Here is a 19,723-nt window from a genome sequence, read left to right on the forward strand (position 1 = left end):
CTTAAAAAAAGAAGTGGACAAAGCATTGCAGTGTATTCTAATAGACACGAACCGCAAACCCTTGTGACAATGTTCACTAAATGTGCATCAAGGTGTTGAGGTCAAGCGGCAGGCTCACTCAACCTAAACGGGCCATAGCCACATGCTTAGAGCATCGTCCTTTCCAACTACTTCAGCAGGGATACCAGCAGCAACTACAGTATTTACAACTAGACTTACTAGCTACAAGTTGACTCTGAGACCCAAGAGTGGTAACTCTCATAGCTGAAGTGCAAATTAGAAAAAGAGATGATTTTGAAGGAGCCTGGGGTGGGGAGTAATCACTTTGGACAGATTATTAAACTAAATTCTAACATTGCGCCACACACAGGAGTCAATCACCACTCACCCTTGGAATCCAGGAGACAAGTCACGCCCTGGAAGCAGAGGTGGTGATCGTGTCTTATTGGTTATTGCATGTTTGTTTTTGCATGCTACAGAGTCTGATGAAGGAAGGTGACTTTGGCAGGTATTACTGCAGGACAGGGAAGTGTGGGTAAAACTGAGCTGAACTTACCCGAGAAAGAGCCTTTTTAAGGGATTGCTCTTTAAAGACACTGGGCCTGATTTAGAGTTTGACAGGCCGACACGAACATGATGGATATCCCGTCTGATTTATTACAAGTGCCATAGCCAATAATTAGGATTTCCCGAAATCGTTTTAAACTCTTACTGAGGCAGCCATATCAATGCTCCAATCAGCTGACATGGTTTTCAAAGAGTCACAGGTTTTTTGTTTTACATATCTGCAATTTGCAAATTTGACATTTAATGATGACAAATCACTGAAAATACGAATAATTAATGCCTTTAAGTAAATATTTTAGTTTGAATTCAGAAAGGAAAAAGTAAATAAAATGCAGTTTTGTAATACCAGGTATACAGAATTGTTTTAATTGGGTCTACAAACCACTTATGAATGTCATTTTGAATGCCGTCTTTCCTCTCATTCATTCACATTTTTTACTAATGTGAAATTGACTTTCGCGCACAGCAGATTTAGGACAAGGCTTGATTGTAGCACAAAGTTTGAATCCTGAAGTGACAAGTTCTTTTTAACCTGCAAACCGAGTTTCAGCAGGCCTTGGAACTGCTCTCAGGCTTCAGATGATCCAGGTTTCCGGGAAGAAGGCGACGTCTGGTGAGAGGGTGTCAGGGAGGTCCCAGAGCGCTACAGCATGTCCCTGCAGGGTGCGCACGTTGAGGACGATGCACCTCAGGGCTTCGGTGGAGTTGGTGTCTGGCGTGGGGGCGACAGGCGTGGAGGTGCTTAGGGTGGTGAAGGTTCGGTGGCAGGGGCGGTAGGAGAACTGGATGTGGGTGGTGCTCGGCATGAACAGCTGGCAGTTGTTCTTCCTTCAAGGGTTGAGTGCGAGGAGGACAGCAAAGTCATATATGTGGCTAGCCGGGGGGCCAGGGTCTCTGGCTCTGGTCGCGGTCAGGTCGCAGCAGCCACCATTAAATAGGGTACGGGGGAGGGAAGTGCAGCTAGGAGGCGGGAGCAGGAAACCAGCAGGGAGGAGGGGCTGCGGGGACAGCAGTGGTTAAAAAAACGGGCACGGAGGGCGCGAACAATAAGCAAAGAATGAAATTAAACTAAGGCAAATAAACAACAGAATAAAAATAAAGTAAGGCAAATGAACAACAGAATGAAATTAAACGAAGGCAAATAAACAACAGAATAGGTCACAAAGGGACACAGGGTAGACTTGAACCCCTACCAGCAGAGGTAGAAAGCGCAGTGGCAGAGGCACAGTCAGTGGAGCTGAATGGGCGGAGAGCTGGGTCACTGTCTGCTGTCAGAGGATGACACAGGTCGTGCCAACGCGACCTTTACTGGCATTCAGACCCAAAGTCTGTGTCTTTGTGGCCACCAGCGGACACCGGCAGCACCAGCCCCATCCTTATCCCCGACAACACAGAGTTGGATAAGCACCGGTAGAACACAGGGGGCTCTATGTTGTCACCTGAGCATTTTCATGATGTTTCAAGCATGGGAGAGGACTGGGAGGGGTCTATGGATATGTCTGCAGAGCAGATGGACTGGTATTAGGAACTTGGGGAAGCCAGTGGACTGGACACGTCCCCAGATGGTGGCATGCTCTCTCCGCCAACTGTTCGGGCTGACTGTTCCCAAGAGGCACAGGGTCAAGACTGATTTGCATATGGCCAGGTCTAAACTGGGGTGGCATGGTGAGCAAAAGAATGATGGATTTAACCCAGATCTCATGACCGGGGGTGAATGTTTTTTTTTTCTGCATTCCGTCCATCAGTTGTGAGTCTTTTGCTCTCCACCAACTGTGGCTTCGGAGGAGAGGGCTTCTTATGCTAAGATGGTAAGGAGGTCAGCTGAGGGCCTTGAACTACAGTTGCCCTTGGTGCAGGTCAGGACTAATCTCTTGACCGAAGTGCTTAAGCATGGGGCTTCCACCTCTGAACCCCTGTTGATCTTCAATGAGGCACTTACTGATGTCCTACTAGGCATGTGGTCCAAGCCTAGCACATGGGCTCCTGTGAATAGTACAATTGCATGCCGCTATCGCCCAGCTCCAGGCGACCCAAAGTTCCTCAGCCAACACCCCACCCCTAAAAAGCTTGTTGGTGCAGGCTTGTACATCCCAGGGCACGTTCCCTTCCGCTCCCCCTGATAGGGAACCCAAAAAGTTGGAATCACTTGGGAAGATGATGTTTTCTTCCTCCAGCCTGGCATTGTTGTCAGTGAATGCTCTATGATTATTGTGGGCCGTTTCTCCCATTCCCTTTGGGAGATAGTTGCACAAGTGCTGCCACAAGTCCCGGAGGAGACCCGGGCTGTGCTCTTCCAGGCAGTTAAAGACAGGAGAGATGGAGCAAAATTCACCATGAACTTGACACAACTGACTCACTGGGCAGAGTGATTCCATCGACGTTGGCCTTATGGCACCATGCCAGGCTTAGAATGTCTGGCTTCTCGGGAGATGTCCAGGCTAATTTGATGGACATTCCCCTTTGATGGTTCCCGTCTGTTTGGTGAGAAGGCAGACTCGGCCCTGGAACGGTTCAAGGATTCTCGTGCTACGGCCATTTCATTGGGCCTTTCTACAACACCTCATGACCAGTCTAGCTTTCGCCCCTTTCGTTGCCATGAAAGGGGTTTCCAACTGTGCCAGCCCTATCCCAGCCACCGTCCTGCGCAGACTTCCCAAGTTGTGCGGGGATATGGGCCAGAGGTTGTTAGCCACCCTGCCCTCGGCAGCTGCAGCCTCCATGCACTCCTAGTCTGACTCAGCAAGACCACCCCACTCCAGTGGGAGCGAGAATCCATCCTCATCTCTCCAACTAGAGGTCCATAACATCAGACAAGTGGGTCTTGCAGACCATTCAGGAGGGCTATTCTCTACCTTTCCTTTCTTTTCGTCCTCCCTTTCCGCCAATTTAAGAACAGTGTTCGGAGGATCCTTTAAAATTGCTCCAAGAGGAAGTTACAGCTCTCCTGGCCAAGGGGGGGTGGGGGGGGGGGGGAGACATCCATTACAACGCAGGCATTACAATGCAATGCCATTACAACGCAACTATTACAATGCAGACACCTTTACATCGCAAGCTATTACAACGCATGCTATTACATCGCATATACTTTTACATCGCACGCTATTACAATGCATGGTAAGTATAGGATGGTAAGTTTTTCTTTTGTTGTAATTATTTTTGGAAATGTAATACTCAAGTACTAATATTAATACCTATTAATATAATTTTAAAATGTCATAGAAAAAATATTAATGGTATGCGTTCTAAAAACATGTGATGTAATAGTACTTGCGTTGTAAAAACTGCGTTGTAAATGCATACGTAGTAATTGTTCGCGTTGTAACTTCATATATTCCAAGGGGGCTATAGAGAGGGTCCCAGTTTCAGAAGTAGGCAGTGGCTGTTATTCCCGCTACTTTCTGATTCTGAAAAAGAACAGAGGGTTAGGCCCATTTTAGATCTTCAGACCACCGTCAATCTGTTCCTCAAGAAGGAGAAGTTCAGGTTGCTTACTTTAACTTAGGTCTTGTCTGCCCTAGATCAAGAAGACTGGATGGTAGCATTGGACCTGCAGAATGCATACTTTCACATCCCCATTCTGCCAGGCCACAGGCCTTACCTGTGGTTTAATGTAGGCCATGAGCACTGTCAGTTTACTGCACTCCCCTTCGGCCATACCAGTGCCCCTCGGGTGTTCACCAAGGTGATGGCGGTGGTTGCAGATCATCTACACAGATTAGGGGTTTTAGTCTTTCCCTACCTTGACGACTAGCTGTTGAAGGCGTCCTCGCCCCAGGCTGTCGTCTTCCACCTTCAGACTATGTCGAGCCTCCTATTCTCCTGACTTCTCTATAAACATGCCAAAGTCATATTGACTCCTTAGATGCTTCCTTTCATCAGAGCTGTTCTGTACACAGTGCAGTTTTGGGTCTATCCTCCCGAGCAGCAAGTCCAGGATATTCAGGTTATGATACCAATGTTTTAGCCTCTATCCTGGATTTTGGTGAGACTGACTCTGAAGCTGTTGGACCTCATGGCCTCCTGTATTTTGTTGGTAAAGCATGCCAGGTGGCGTATACAGGCTCTTCCGTGGGACTTAAAGCTCCAGCGGGCGCAGCGTCGGAGAAATCTCACTACGTGGTCCAGATCTCGGAGGGAACTGCGAGAGATCTACAGTGGTTGTTGACGAACCACGATTGGGTGAAGGTAGACCCCTCTCACTTCCCCAACCTTATCACACAGTGGTGATAGATGTGTCACTTCTGGGATGGGGGAGCCATCTGGGAGAGGTGGAGATCAGGGGACACTAGTTTCCGGCAGAGTCGGGACTCCACATCAATTTGTTGGAGCTTCGGTGGGGTGGGGTCATGGACCCCTTGTCAAGAGGTCCTACATCTCTGGACATGTCTGGAACAGCAGGGCATAACCCTGGCAGGTTATCTGAACACCAGGGCGAATGAACTCAGCCGTCGATGCCTAGCGGATCACGAATGACGACTCCAGTCGGAGGTGGTGCAAGGTCTCTTTCAGCAGTGGGGAGAACCTTGGTTAGTTCTGTTCGCCTCCGAAGAGAATGTGCAATGTCAGCAGTTTTGTACGCTGGAGTTTCCAAGGCGGCTGTCACTCTGGGATGTTTTTTGTCGCAAGTGGAGCTCAGGCCTGTTGTACTCCTTTCCGCCCATACCACTTCTGCCCAGAGTTCTGAAAAAAATCAATAAGGACCGGGCCTAAGTCATTCTTGTGGCTTCGGACTGGACAAGAGTTTCTGAAAATGAGTGTCGATCCTCCGATCAGGCTGCACCTTTGGTAGGATCTTTTGTCACTGCAGCAGGGGAGGGTTCTCTACCCGAACCTCTCAACTCTCCGCCTCTGTGTGTGGAGATTGAGCGGCAGCAGTTGATAGCTTTTGACCTTCCTCCCAAAGTATTCAAAATTATTTTGGTGGCCAGGCGGCCTCCACTAAGACGGTATACGTCTGCCGTTGGTAAAAGTTTGTATCGTACTGTACAGAAAAGTCTATTGCCCCTCTTTCTGCTTCTCTTTCTACTGTTCTTTTTATTCTTACCCTTGCCCCGCAGGGCTCTGCTTTGGGTACTCTTAATGGCTATCTTTACGCTCTATCTGCTTTTTTATGGCTGCTAGACCAACCCTCTCTCCTTAAATCTCCAATTGTAAATAGGATCTTGAAGGAGCTGGGTCACTTGTTTCCACCTATGCCCTTTGTCATGCCACAGTGGGACAATAATTTGGTCCTTACTTTTCTCATGTGTGCTCCTTTTGAGCGTTTACACAATTGTCCCTTCTGGTTGCTTACCATCAAGACAGCCTTTCTGGTGGTGATAACATCTGCCCAGAGGGTGAGTGAGTTGCAGGTGCTATCATATAAGCCCCCCTACATGATGACTTTTGCAGATAAAGTGGACCTTCGCACCTATGCTTCATTTCTTCCACATTCCATCTGGGTCGATCTATCATGCTGCCCACCTTCTTCGCTCTTCTGCATCCCTCTAACAAAGAGAAGTGTCCCCACCGTCTGGACCAAAAAGAACATTGTCGTTCTACCTTTACCGCACAAAGAGTTCTGGGTGGACGACCAACTCTTTGTGGGGTACATGGGAGCTAAGAAAGGTTGGGCAGAGCAGAAAAGTACCATTTCTCGCTGGGTTGTTCTCTGCATAAAGATCTGCAACACTTTGGCTATGAAGCAGCCCCTGAGAGATTAAGAGCCCATTCCACCTGGGCAAAGGCTGTGACTACGGCCTTGGCACTGGGTGTCCCAGTCTTGGACACCTGTCAGGCGGCAATGTGGGCATCTTTACATATGTTTGCCAAACACTATTGCCTGGACATTCAGGTATGCAGGGATAGGCATTTTGACAGTTTGGCCCTGCAGGACTTTCTAGTGTGAGGAATATGGCTTGGGTATCTATTCTAATGTAAGGAATCTATAGCAAGAAGTCTCTATCAGATGTACTCGTTATTTACCTTCAGTATCACTTTACCTGGTAGAGACAATATCCAGCTGCAGGTTCCTTACAGACCCACCCATACCTCCCTGCTCTGCAGACTTATCCATTAGAGCTCGCGTAATTTCCTTTTTTCAGGGCCCTAGTTTTGGCACACGCTTAAATCAGTCACTTCATGGCTCTGCTCTTCTGCCATGGAAAAAAGAAAAGTATTGGCCTCATAACTGACGCCGACGATGTCATGCGGAGCCGAATGGAGCCACCCAATGGCGGTGACAAGGGGTATTGCTCGAGCAAAAGTTTCTGGATCCAGCCTGACGCCTAGGAAATTCTAAGGTAAGGAATCTGCAGCTAGATATTGTCTTTACCTGATAATGTGTCACCGAAGGTAAGTGTTAGAAATGGGGGTCTCTAGTTGGCAATGATTTGCACATCAATCAATCAATCAATCACTGCATTTGTAAAGCGCGCTACATACCAGAGAGGGTCTCAAGGTGCTGGAGGGGGGGTGCTACTGGTCGAAGAGCCAGGTCTTGAGGAGTCTTCTGAAGGCCAGCAGGTCCTGGGTCTGTCGTAGGATGGTGGGGAGAGTGTTCCAGGTCTTGGAGGCGAGGTAGGAGAAGGATCTGCCGCCGGCGGTGGTTTTTCGGATGCGGGGGACTGTGGCGAGGGCGAGGTTGGCTGAGCGGAGGCTTCGGGTGGGGGTGTGGAAGCTGAGTCGGTTGTTGAGGTAGGTGGGTCCGGTGTTGTGCAGTGCTTTGTGTGCGTGGATCAGGAGCTTGAAGGTGATCCTTTTGTTGACGGGGAGCCAGTGCAGGCCTCTCAGGTGGAGTGTGATGTGGCTGTGGCGGGGGACGTCGAGGATGAGTCGGGCCGAGGCGTTCTGGATGCGTTGGAGTCTTCTCAGGAGCTTGTTTGTAGTTCCTGAGTAGAGGGCGATCCCGTAGTCGAGTCTGTTGGTGATGAGGGCCTGGGTAACGGTTTTTCTCGTGTCGAGGGTGATCCATTTAAAGATCCTGCGGAGCATACGGAGGGTGTTGAAACAGGACGCGGACACGGCGTTGACTTGCCTGGTCATGGAGAGAGTGGAGTCGAGGATGACCCCCAGGTTGCGAGCGTGGTCCGTGGGTTCTGGGTCTGTGCCAAGTGACGTGGGCCACCAAGAGTCGTCCCAGGCTGATGGGGTGGGTCCGAGAATGAGGACCTCCGCCTTGTCTGAGTTAAGCTTCAGTCTGCTGTCCTTCATCCAGTCGGCTATGGCCTTCATTCCTCTGTGGAGGTTAGCTTTGGCGGTGCGGGGATCTTCGGTGAGGGATATGATCAGCTGGGTGTCCTCGGCATAGGAGATGATGTTGAGGTTGTGTTGTCGTGCGACGTGGGCGAGGGGGGCCATGTAGATATTGAACAGCGTCGGGCTGAGGGAGGATGCTGTGGGACGCCGCAGATGATCTCGGTGGTTTTGGAGCGGAAGGGTGGGAGGCGGACGCTCTGTGTTCTGCCGGAGAGGAAGGATGTGGTCCAGGCCAGGGCCTTCTCTTGGATACCGGCGTCATGGAGGCGTGCTGATAGGGTGCGGTGGCAGACCGTGTCAAAGGCTGCTGATAGGTCCATGAGGATGAGGGCGGCTGTTTCTCCTTTGTCCATCAGGGTCCGGATGTCGTCAGTGGCGGCGATGAGGGCGGTCTCGGTGCTGTGGTTGCTGCGAAAACCGGATTGGGAAGGGTCCAGGATGTTGTTAACTTAAAGGTAGCGGGTCAGCTGTTTGTTGACAATCTTCTCGGTCACTTTTGCCGGGAAAGGGAGCAGGGAGATGGGCCGGAAGTTCTTGAGGTCCTTGGGGTCCGCCTTGGGCTTCTTCAGAAGGGCGTTGATCTCAGCGTGCTTCCACATTTGTCCAAGTAGGGACCCTTGCTTCTAGTTAGGGTGAGGGAGTTACGCCCTTAGACAACTCCAGCTCACCCCCTTGTTAGCTTGGCATGAGCAGACAGGCTTATCTCAGAGGCAGTGTGTTAAGCATTTGTAAACACATACAGTAAGAGTGAAAACACTACAAATGGGCAACACACTAGTTTAGATTAATAGGAAGTCTTTATCTAAACAAAGCATGACCTAAATGTAAAAAATCCACCATACATATGTATCACCAAAATTAGGTTATTCCCTAAAATAAAGCTTGTAGAAACAAATAGCTCCACCTGGGGCTTTTACAACGTAGTGACAGCTGAAAATCCCAAAGTACGGCGCTGACCGCGAGGTGCTCAGCGTCGGGTCCGGAGTAACATGGACCCCAAAGAACAGTGCCTTGGTAAACTATGAAAACAAAGACGGTGCACAGCGTCAGGGAGGTTATGCTTCGTTGGCACTGGGTGGCGCAAGTTCCTTACGACCACAGGGGTGATGAGGCGTCAGTTCCTTACTGTTGCCAGGGAAGAGACATCGCAGTGGCATCGAGGCATCGGTTCCTTATGACGATGCGGGGTCGGGGAGGTAACCCACGTCAGGTATCGGCTCTGTGATGATGAAGCACCGGTGTTGGAGCTGTGGTGCGAGTCAGGGTGGTGTGTCATGTGTGCGTCAGGAGCAGTGCCCACAACTTCATTGCTCGCCGGCATTGGTTTTGCTTATTCCCTTTGTGGCAGCGGAAACAGCAGTTCCAGATGCAGAAGAACAGAGGGAGTGAAGTCTTTGTGTCCTTGAGACTTCGCAACAGGAGGTAAGATCTACACCAAGCCCTTGGAGATCTTCTTCAAGCTGTATACACAGCACACAGCAAAGTCTTGGTCCTCTCCTTGGCAGAAACAGCCCCTGCAGGCCAACCCCACACAGCAAAGGGGGCAGTGCTTCCCCTTCAGCTTTCCCAGCTCTTCTCCTTGGCAGAACTTCCTCCTGAGTCCAGAAGTAATCTAAAGTTCTGGGTCAGGGGCCCAATATTTATACTCAATTTCTCTTTGTTCTCTTGTGGCAGAGAGGCTCTGTGCTCAGTCCAAACCAGTTATGTCCTCTCTGGCCCAGCTTCCTAGAAGGTGGAGACAGCATTGTCCAAGGCAGACCATGCCTATGCAGGTGCAGAGAAATCTCCTCCCACCCTTCAAGAAGCAGCCCAGGTCTATTCAGCCCAGCCCTGACTCATTCAGGAAAGGCAGGACACATCTCAATCCCCCCCATCCCCAGTGGCTGTCTCGGGAGAGTGCCATCCCCAGCCCCTGTCACTCCAAAGCCACACAGTCAATCCACAACCCAGCAGAGGCACTTATGGTATGTCAAGCAAGACAACACCTACTTTCTAAAAGTTTCAAACACACAATATAGAAATCATCTTTACTAAAAGATGCATACTAAACTCCATCTTTCTACATTGTCCCAGTGGGAAGTTATACTTATAAGATGTTATAAATAAACTTCAATTCTATCCTAAGGGACAAATAGCCTTTCCATAGTTGAAAACGAAATACACTGTATTTCACTTTCTGATGGATACATCTGCCAGTGGATTCCTCACCTTGTGAATATCCCCTGCGCCAGCATTCCACGGAACTTTTCTTCCCCAGCATTCCACGTCGACGTGGGCGACGTCACAATACATCGGCTCCGCACGCGACTCCGTGCGACGTCATCGGAGCCATAAGAAGCCCACGTCGGCGTGATGACGTCAGTTCCCTTTTTTCCGCGCCGTCGACGCGCAACGGTTTTTTCCCAGTGCTCTCTAGATACTTTGTAGTCTAGTGGTGTATTCTTGTTAAAATCGGTATGTCTTCGACGAGGAAGTCGGGCTTTAAGCCCTGTAGGGAGTGCGGAGGCCTGATGTCCATGACGGATCCGCATCAGAATTGTTTATGGTGTCTCTCCTCTGATCATGATGTGGATGAGTGCGGGTGCTGTAGGAGCATGAATCCTAAAGCACTGAAGGAGAGGAAGACCAAACTCTTCATGAAGAAGATCGGTGAGGAGAAGAGAGGGAGGAAAAAGGAGAAGTCCAGGCGGGAGTCTTCGACTTCGAGGTCGTCGAAGTCGAAGAAGCACCATAAGAAGAGGAAGCATTCTTCTCGGCGTCGGTCCTCGAAGTCTAAGAGGTCGAGGTCGGCTTCGCCTCGTCGACGTCAGAGCAAGGTCTTGTCTCCTTCGCCTTCTCCGGATAAGTCTTCGAAGTCTCCCTCTCCGAAGCGGACTCTGGCTCGTTCCCCGACGCCGTCGCCGGCGCCGTCCAAGGCTTCGACTCCGGGTCGGGTGGAATCTGATGTGGAGCAGGAGCAGGAAGAGTCTGTCCCGGTGCCTGATGACTCCGCTGTTCCGGTGGAGGATTCGGAGGAGCCGACGCCGGTGGCTCCACAGGAGGATACAGGGGCAGTTCCTTATCCCCAATTCCCGGCTCCAGGTACGGATCCTTCGGGATTTCTGAATGCCATGTATGGCATTTTTCAGAGAGCATCCTTCCCATCCGGAGCACCAGCAGGTCCCGTGGGTCCGATGGCGTTTTCTCTGGGAGTGCCGCAGCAATACGCTCAGGCTCCTTTTCTGCCTTCTATGCCGATGGCGCCTTCTTGGCAGTTTCCGGCGCCGGTTGGGAATCCGGCTCGACCTCGGATGGATGGTCAATCTTCGGAGCCTTCTTTGACGCCGAGGCCGGCTCCATCGACGCCGCATCCGGCGCCGTCGACTCCACCTGTAGCGCCTCCGACGCCGATGCCTTTGGCTCCACCGACGCCGCGTACGACGTCGACGACGCCGGCTCCCCGGAATCGATCGAGGCGTGAGGCCCAAAGGGTTTTGGAGGAGGAAAGATTTCGTGCTGAGGTGGAAGAAGGTGAGGTCGACTCTTCTTCGGATGAGTTTGGAGGTATAGAGGTAGCAAGTGGTTTGGATACCACCCCGGAGTGGGAGCATGCTTCTTCAAGGTCTTCTCCACCGCAGGAATTGGCGCCCTACCATGTTGTGATCAAGAAGGCCGCGGAGTTGTTAGATCTGCAGCTGCCCTCTGTGGAGTACAAGTCCAATCTGCTCACAGAGGTGTTGCACTCCCCGACGTCGGCTTCGGAGCCTTTGCTACCTTTCAATGAGGCTCTCTTGGAACCAGTGTTGGAGGTGTGGAAGAAGCCTCTATCAGCTCCAGCAGTTTGCAGGCAGGTGGCAAGGAGATACAGGGTTGCGCCAGGAGACCCGGATTTTTTATCCGCGCATCCTTCTCCGGAGAGCCTAGTGGTGCAGGCTTCATGTTCTAAACATGCTTCGGGTGCTTTCCCCCAATCTCCTGCTGATAGGGAGTCAAAGAAAGTTGATCAGGCGGCCAAAAAGTCTTTCTCCTCAGGAAGTATGGCGTTGAAGTCATCAAATGCTACGTGCTTGCTGGGGCGTTATGTTCATGCCCTGATGGACTCTATAAAAACTCTGGCCCCTAAGTTACCTGAGGGGGATAAGTCGTCCTTCATGGAGGTTGTGGCGGACACTCAGGCAGCTGCCAGGCAGGTGATCCAGTCTGGGCTGGATACGGCGGACTCTGTGGCGAGGATTATGGGGTCGTCCATTGCCGCAAGGAGACAAGCTTGGCTCCGTTCCTCAGGGTTTTCTGCAGATGTCCAGGCCACGCTGGTGGATCTGCCCTTTGATGGACAAAAGTTGTTTGGGGAGAAGGCAGATTCTGCTCTTCAACGTTTTAAGGACAGTAGGTTAACGGCGAAGTCCTTGGGTCTGCAGGTTCCTGTGAGAGGTTCAACTTTCCGTAAGGCTAGGGGATTCGGAAGGTCATCCTTTCGCTCCTTCCGACAGCCTCAACAACAGCAGCAACAACAGCAGCAAAATCCCCTCTATCGTTCCTATAGAGGGAAGCAAAGGGGTCGGAGAGGTTCTGGTCGTAACCCCTCTTCTTCCTCCTCCTCCTCTGCTCCAAATGAGGCTTCAGGGAAGCAGCCCTAGATCCCCCATCCCGGATCATGTAAGACCTGTGGGGGGTCGGGTGTCCTACTTTCTGTGGGGTTGGAAATCTGTTACAACCGACCTTTGGGTTTTGAACCTCGTAGAGACTGGGTACGCCCTTCCCTTTCGGGAGTTTCCTCCCCCTTACCCTCCTTGCCAAGGTTATTGCTCGGAGGACCACCTGCTTCTCCTGCAGAAAGAAGTTCAAGCTTTGTTTCAGAAGGGCGCAATAGAGGTGGTTCCGGAGCAGGAAAGGGGTCAGGGATGCTACTCCCGGTATTTCCTGATCCCCAAGAAGGACGGCAGATTGCGTCCGATTCTGGACCTCAGAATCTTGAATTTTTACCTGAAACAGGAGAAGTTCAAGATGCTGACCCTTGCGCAGGTTCTTCAAGCGTTGCAGCAAGGAGACTGGATGGTGTCGCTCGACTTGCAGGACGCGTACTTCCATGTCCCAATCCTGAAGTCGCACAGGAAGTATCTCCGTTTTACGGTTGGGTCGCAGCATTATCAGTTTGCGGTCCTCCCGTTTGGTCTTACTACTGCACCTCGAGTCTTCACAAAGGTGATGGCAGTGGTGGCTGCTCATCTCAGGAGGTCGGGGATTCCGGTTTTCCCCTACCTGGACGACTGGCTTCTGAAGGCAGAGTCCCCAGAGATGGTGCAGCGTCATCTGCAGGTGACAACTCAGCTGTTATTCGACTTGGGTTTTTCGATCAATGTGCCCAAGTCTCACCTGGTGCCCTCTCAACGCAACCTGTTTATAGGGGCAGTACTGGACACTACTGTGTGTCGAGCATTCCCTCCTCCTCAAAGGATTCTCGACATTCAGGAGATGGTCCCTTTATTCCACAGTGGAGCGGTTGTTCCAGTTCTGAAGGTCCTTCGCCTGCTCGGTCTATTCGCTTCCTGCATTCTGTTGGTCAACCATGCACGCTGGCACATGAGGGCGCTCCAGTGGTGCCTCCGCAAGCAGTGGTATCAGCACAACGGGGATCTCGGGGAGTCGATCAAGATCTCCGGAGAAGCTGCAGCGGATCTGTCTTGGTGGAGCGTGGAGGGCAATCTGTCCCAAGGAAAGCCTTTCCATCTACCTCCATCGGTGGCCACAGTGATAACGGATGCCTCCACCCTAGGGTGGGGGGCTCATCTGGGGGATCTGGAGATCAAGGGTCTTTGGTCTCCAGAGGAGAGGTTGTTTCATATCAACCTTCTGGAATTGCGGGCGATTCGTTTGGCACTCAAGGCCTTTCTCCCTTCCCTTCGCGGTCAGTCAGTTCAAGTCCTGACGGACAACACGACCGCGATGTGGTATATAAACAAACAGGGAGGGGTAGGGTCTCTTTGTCTCTGCAGAGAGGCCCTGCGGCTGTGGTCCTGGGCTCAGGACCATCGGATTTGTCTGATGGCAAATCATCTGGCTGGGGTGCTGAACGTGCGTGCGGACAGTCTCAGTCGGCAGTTCTCCGCCGACCACGAGTGGAGGCTCCATCCGGAGGTGGTTCGTCACGTCTTTCGGACGTGGGGGACTCCTTGGGTGGACCTGTTTGCCACCCGAGAGAACACGCACTGCCCGTCATTCTGCAGTCTCCAGTATCCGATGCAGGGGGCGTTGGGGGACGCGTTTCAGTTGAGTTGGAGCTCACGACTCCTTTACGCGTTTCCTCCCATACCCTTGATTCCTCGGGTTCTGAGGAAGATTCGCCAAGACCGGGCCCAAGTCATATTGGTCGCCCCGGACTGGCCAAGGAGGGTGTGGTACACAGATCTTCTCCACCTCTCCTCGTGCCCTCCGCTCCGTCTCCCTCTGAGGGCAGACCTGCTCTCGCAGTCGGAGGGGCAGGTTCTACACCCCCACCTCCAGAGCTTACACCTTCATGCCTGGAGATTGAACGGGGCAACCTGAGTTCCTTCTCTCTCCCACCTGATGTGGTGGACGTTATTTTATCGGCCAGGCGACACTCCACCAAGTCCATATACTCCTACAGGTGGTCTAAGTTTGTAAAGTGGTGTGGAGAGAGGTCCATTGACCCTTTAAAGGCTCATCTTTCTGATGTGCTTCAGTTTGCTCTTTCCTTGGCTCAGCAGGGCTGTGCGGTGGCCACGGTTAAGGGCTACCTTTCGGCCTTATCGGCATTTCTGTGCCTTCCAGATCAACCTTCGTTATTTAAATCTCCGGTTGTTCTGAGGTTCATCAAGGGCCTTACAAACATGTTTCCTCCCACTCCATTTGTAATGCCTCAGTGGGACCTTAATCTTGTCTTAACCTTTTTAATGGGGTCCCCATTTGAGCCTCTTCATAATTGTCCTTTGAGGCTGTTGTCCTTTAAGGTGGTCTTTCTTGTAGCCATAACCTCGGCAAGGAGGGTAAGTGAGCTTCAAGCTCTTAGTTCCAAACCTCCTTTTCTTACCTTACATGCTGAAAGGATGGTTCTCAGGACCAGGGCTGCTTTCCTGCCAAAAGTTGTTACTCCTTTCCATTTGGGGCAGTCTATTACCCTCCCTGTTTTTTATCCACCCCCTCATCCTTCCAAAGAAGAAGAAAGACTCCATCGCCTTGACCCGAAGAGGGCTATGAGTTTTTATTTGGACAGGACCAAGGACTTTCGTGTTGATGACCAGCTTTTTATTGGCTACGTTGGTCGTTCTAAAGGTAGAGCGGTGCACAAGCGCACGCTGTCAAGGTGGATTATACTGACCATCAAGATCTGCTACGCCTTGGCTGGTAAGACTCCTCCTGAGGGTATTCGTGCTCACTCTACTAGAGCTAAGTCTTCAACATCTGCTCTGGCCCGGGGTGTTCCTGTGGCAGATATTTGTAAGGCCGCGACTTGGGCCTCCCTCCATACTTTCGCAAAGCATTATTGCTTGGACTCTGAGATGAGGAGGGAGGGCCACTTCGCGCGCTCTGTCTTGCAAGACTTTCTGGTATAGGAAGGTGGACACCCTCCTCCGGGAGTGGGGGCTGCTGTGGGAATCTATTCACAAGGTGAGGAATCCACTGGCAGATGTATCCATCAGAAGAACAAGTTACTTACCTTCGGTAACGCTTTTTCTGGTGGATACAGTATCTGCCTGTGGATTCCTCACCAACCCACCCGCCTCCCCGTTGTCCACCTTTTGTATACCATGAAATTGGTCTTGTTTGAAATGCTTATATTTTCTCTTGTACATTTGTAGGTAATGCTTGTTTGATTAGCATTCCTTTGTTTTGTATGCTATGTATATGTATTGGTTTTTCTATATACTGTGTATACTTGGGATGGTCGTTGGTTCACCTGTTCGCCTCGAAGGCACGGAAAAAATGGGTGGAACTGACGTCATCACGCCGACGTGGGCTTCTTATGGCTCCGATGACGTCGCACGGAGTCGCGTGCGGAGCCGATGTATTGTGACGTCGCCCACGTCGACGTGGAATGCTGGGGAAGAAAAGTTCCGTGGAATGCTGGCGCAGGGGATATTCACAAGGTGAGGAATCCACAGGCAGATACTGTATCCACCAGAAAAAGCGTTACCGAAGGTAAGTAACTTGTTCATCAGGACTTGTCACACACACCAGTACATGTCCTACCTTTTACGTACACTTCACCCAGCCCGCAGGGGTACCTTGGGCCTAGCTTAGGGGTGACTCATGGAATAAAAGGGAAGGTTAGGGCCTTCCACGTGGGTGCACTTTCTAGGTTGACAGGGTAGTTGAAACTGCGCTCAGACACTGCAGTGGTAGGTCTGAGACCCTTTTAAAAGGCTACTTGCGTGGGTGGCACAATCAGTGCTGCAGGCCCACTAGCAGCATTTGACTTACCGGCCCTGGGCACACACATTGCACTGTACTAGTGGCCTAGTAGTAAGTCAAATAAGACAATCATGGAAAAACCAATCCATAAACACAATTCACATAGGGAGCACATGCACTTTGGCACTGATCAGCAGTGGCAAAGTGCCCAAAGCATGTAGACCAGCAAACGAACTCCAGCCCATGGCAAAAAATACAGAAGGCAGAGGCAAAAAGGGGGAAACCACGCCAAGCATGCCAGGTCTGACAGTAAGTAACTTGTTCGTTGTGGGGTTTGTTTTCTAAATTTGGGCTTAACATGCCGCCGAAGACACAGGACCCGCAATTACACTTTGTCCTGGCAAAAAATGTCTGGAAAGTTGTCAGTGTTGCCTCATCTTTTAGACCACATTTGAAAAACAAGAAAAATCTCTTCAAGAAACCTGAATCTGTCCCAGCCATTCCTCTTCTCTAGAACATAAAGTGCAAAACTCCAGACTCCTCATCCACAATTTTACAGTCAAGCCTGATTCAGTATAGAGAGCAGCCCCCTCAGATTTCATTGTGCCCTCTAACTGCATTGTTGGTTAACTCAGAAAAAAGACACCTGCTGCCTGAAAGGCAATGATAGAGAGATTTCAGGAACAGCATCACATAACATCAGAGTTGCCAATGCACTTGTTCTGATGGGATTTGATTGAGAGTAATGGGAGAAGAAGGCAGACTCCTTCTGTTCCTAATCCACGGCAAACAAGATGAAGCAGTCATGGCAGAAATGAGAATGCCATCTAAACATGTCATGGAAACATCTGTTGAACTGGTGGGTTCATGATGGAACCACATATGCCGCAAACAAACCCTGGGCAGGCCACTAATGGCTGAAGTTCTCAGGGTTCTGCCACGAGAAGACAGTGGTCGTGGACCTGCCATTTACTTGCTTAAAAAAAGAAGTGGACAAAGCATTGCAGTGTATTCTAATAGACACGAACCGCAAACCCTTGTGACAATGTTCACTAAATGTGCATCAAGGTGTTGAGGTCAAGCGGCAGGCTCACTCAACCTAAACGGGCCATAGCCACATGCTTAGAGCATCGTCCTTTCCAACTACTTCAGCAGGGATACCAGCAGCAACTACAGTATTTACAACTAGACTTACTAGCTACAAGTTGACTCTGAGACCCAAGAGTGGTAACTCTCATAGCTGAAGTGCAAATTAGAAAAAGAGATGATTTTGAAGGAGCCTGGGGTGGGGAGTAATCACTTTGGACAGATTATTAAACTAAATTCTAACATTGCGCCACACACAGGAGTCAATCACCACTCACCCTTGGAATCCAGGAGACAAGTCACGCCCTGGAAGCAGAGGTGGTGATCGTGTCTTATTGGTTATTGCATGTTTGTTTTTGCATGCTACAGAGTCTGATGAAGGAAGGTGACTTTGGCAGGCATTACTGCAGGACAGGGAAGTGTGGGTAAAACTGAGCTGAACTTACCCGAGAAAGAGCCTTTTTAAGAGATTGCTCTTTAAAGACATTGGGCCTGATTTAGAGTTTGACAGGCCGACACAAACATGATGGATATCCCGTCTGATTTATTACAAGTGCCATAGCAAATAATTAAGTTTTCCCTAAATCGTTTTAAACTCTTACTGAGAAAACCCTATCAATGCTCCAATCAGCTGACATGGTTTTCAAAGACACTGATTTCTTTTTTGTATATCTGCAATTTGCAAATTTGACATTTAATGATGACAAAACACTGAAAATACGAATAATGAATGCTTTTAAGTAAATATTTGAGTTTGAATTCAGAAAGGAAAAAGTCAATAAAATGCAGTTTTGTAATACCAGGTACACAGAATTGTTTTAATTGGGTCTACAAACTACTTATGAATGTCATTTTGCATGCCGTATTTTCTCTCATTCATTCACATTTTTTACTAATTTGAAATTGACTTTCGCACTCAGCAGATTTAGCACAAGGCTTGATTGTAGCACAAAGTTTGAATCCTGAAGTGACAAGTTCTTTTTAACCTGCAAACCCAGTTTCAGCAGGCCTTGGAACTGCTCTCAGGCTTCAGATTAGACTGTTGTGCAATGTTTGTTATTCTGCAGGAACCAGAGGGTGCATCGTATGCTGGTCTTAGCTGAGGCAACCCACCATCGTAGTTGTGTAGGGAATGATTTTTAAACCGTCCACTGTGTGAATGGGGCGATGGATGGTTACACTCAAGCTCTTTTCATTTTTGGCATTGAAGAAGCCTGGCAGCCACAGGCAACAGACCCCAGGACTGGCCTTGTGACAATATACAGCAGCAGCAGGGAACACGTGACTTGCACCTTCATCGAAGTTCCAAGCTGCTCAGAATGCTGTGAGCATATAGCGAAAATACAACTGTGAATGCAGATTGCTTTCAGATAAAAGGAGAAAAGACACATTATTCTCCTCTCTGATATGAAACTGCAGGCAGCTGAATGCTCAACAAGCGTTGTAAGTTACAAAAAAGCAAGCAGAACATCAGAGACCGCAGATAGGAAAGACTTCAGCACAAAGAAAGTGTTTTAATCCATGATGCACTTTTGGCTCGTGAAGAAAGTAAGCAGTAATAAAAGAAGCATTCTCTGTAAGCAACAGAAGAACACCTAATCAATGATTATTTAATAGCATAAAAAAGCGCAAATGATAACCACTATTTTCCCCAACTTTTCAAAAGACTGGAGAGCATTGAAAATACCCCACCGAAATTCACAACAAATAGAAACTGAAAACAGGGCACCCTCCATATAATGCACTTACAGTAAGGCGGATGGGATATCTGTCACGTTTGTGATAGGGTAACCCATCGCCAAACTCTGCATCTGACTAGTACTATCTTACATGCTTTCTTTTTCCATGGGGATTCTCAGCATTTTATATTTGAAGAGCTTCAGAGTCTACGAATGGTCCTAATGCTGCTGAACTATCTTTAGAGGTAAGCAGTGGGTTCTTCCCCTGGGTGTATTCTCGTTGTCCCACTCTCAGCGTTCAGATACGACATGTTTGATATTGTAATAGGAGCAATTAAACTAACAGTAATGCAGTGGACTGTTTTCTGTACATATCAGTAATTTGAAATTCTGTCATTGTTGATTTTCCAATCATAGCTTTTTTAAATGAATACTGACATTTTAATTCATTTTTCATGTAGTTGTTGGTCGATCTCATAATATTCATTTTTTTCTTTTCCAGATCACATCGTGCCCTTATTAATGTTTGGATTCCCTCTGTTTTTTTAAGAGGCAAAACTACCAACGCCTTCCATGTCTATCAGGTAGGAAAATGTTGTCTTTGTGGAATTTGTCATGGACAAAGCTTTTGATGCCATACACAAGTTACTCAATCATGGCAGTATATATGGTTGCATTTATAATATTGTACTGGATTGATGCACATGTGGCATTTAATTGATGGATATTTTTCACTGCATGTTATTTTAAATGAAAATTGTTCGTAATAACATAATCATTGGGGACCCCTTCCTTGACACTAA

At 49.4% G+C, this 19,723-nt stretch overlaps 1 protein-coding gene across 3 annotated transcripts in view; it reads left to right on the forward strand.

The window, feature by feature from the left end:
• Positions 1 to 19,723, forward strand: part of SNX29 (sorting nexin 29) — a 1,557,993-nt gene that overhangs the window by 851,983 nt on the left and 686,287 nt on the right. For all 3 annotated transcript variants that reach the window (XM_085632108.1, XM_085632106.1, XM_085632107.1), the window contains exon 18: positions 19,423 to 19,504. In XM_085632108.1, coding sequence (XP_085488234.1) covers positions 19,423 to 19,504 — 82 coding nt within the window. The remainder of the gene's footprint in view (positions 1 to 19,422; positions 19,505 to 19,723) is intronic.

This window comes from Triturus cristatus, chromosome 10 (genome assembly GCF_964204655.1).
Source record: "Triturus cristatus chromosome 10, aTriCri1.1, whole genome shotgun sequence".
Lineage (NCBI taxonomy): Eukaryota > Metazoa > Chordata > Amphibia > Caudata > Salamandridae > Triturus > Triturus cristatus.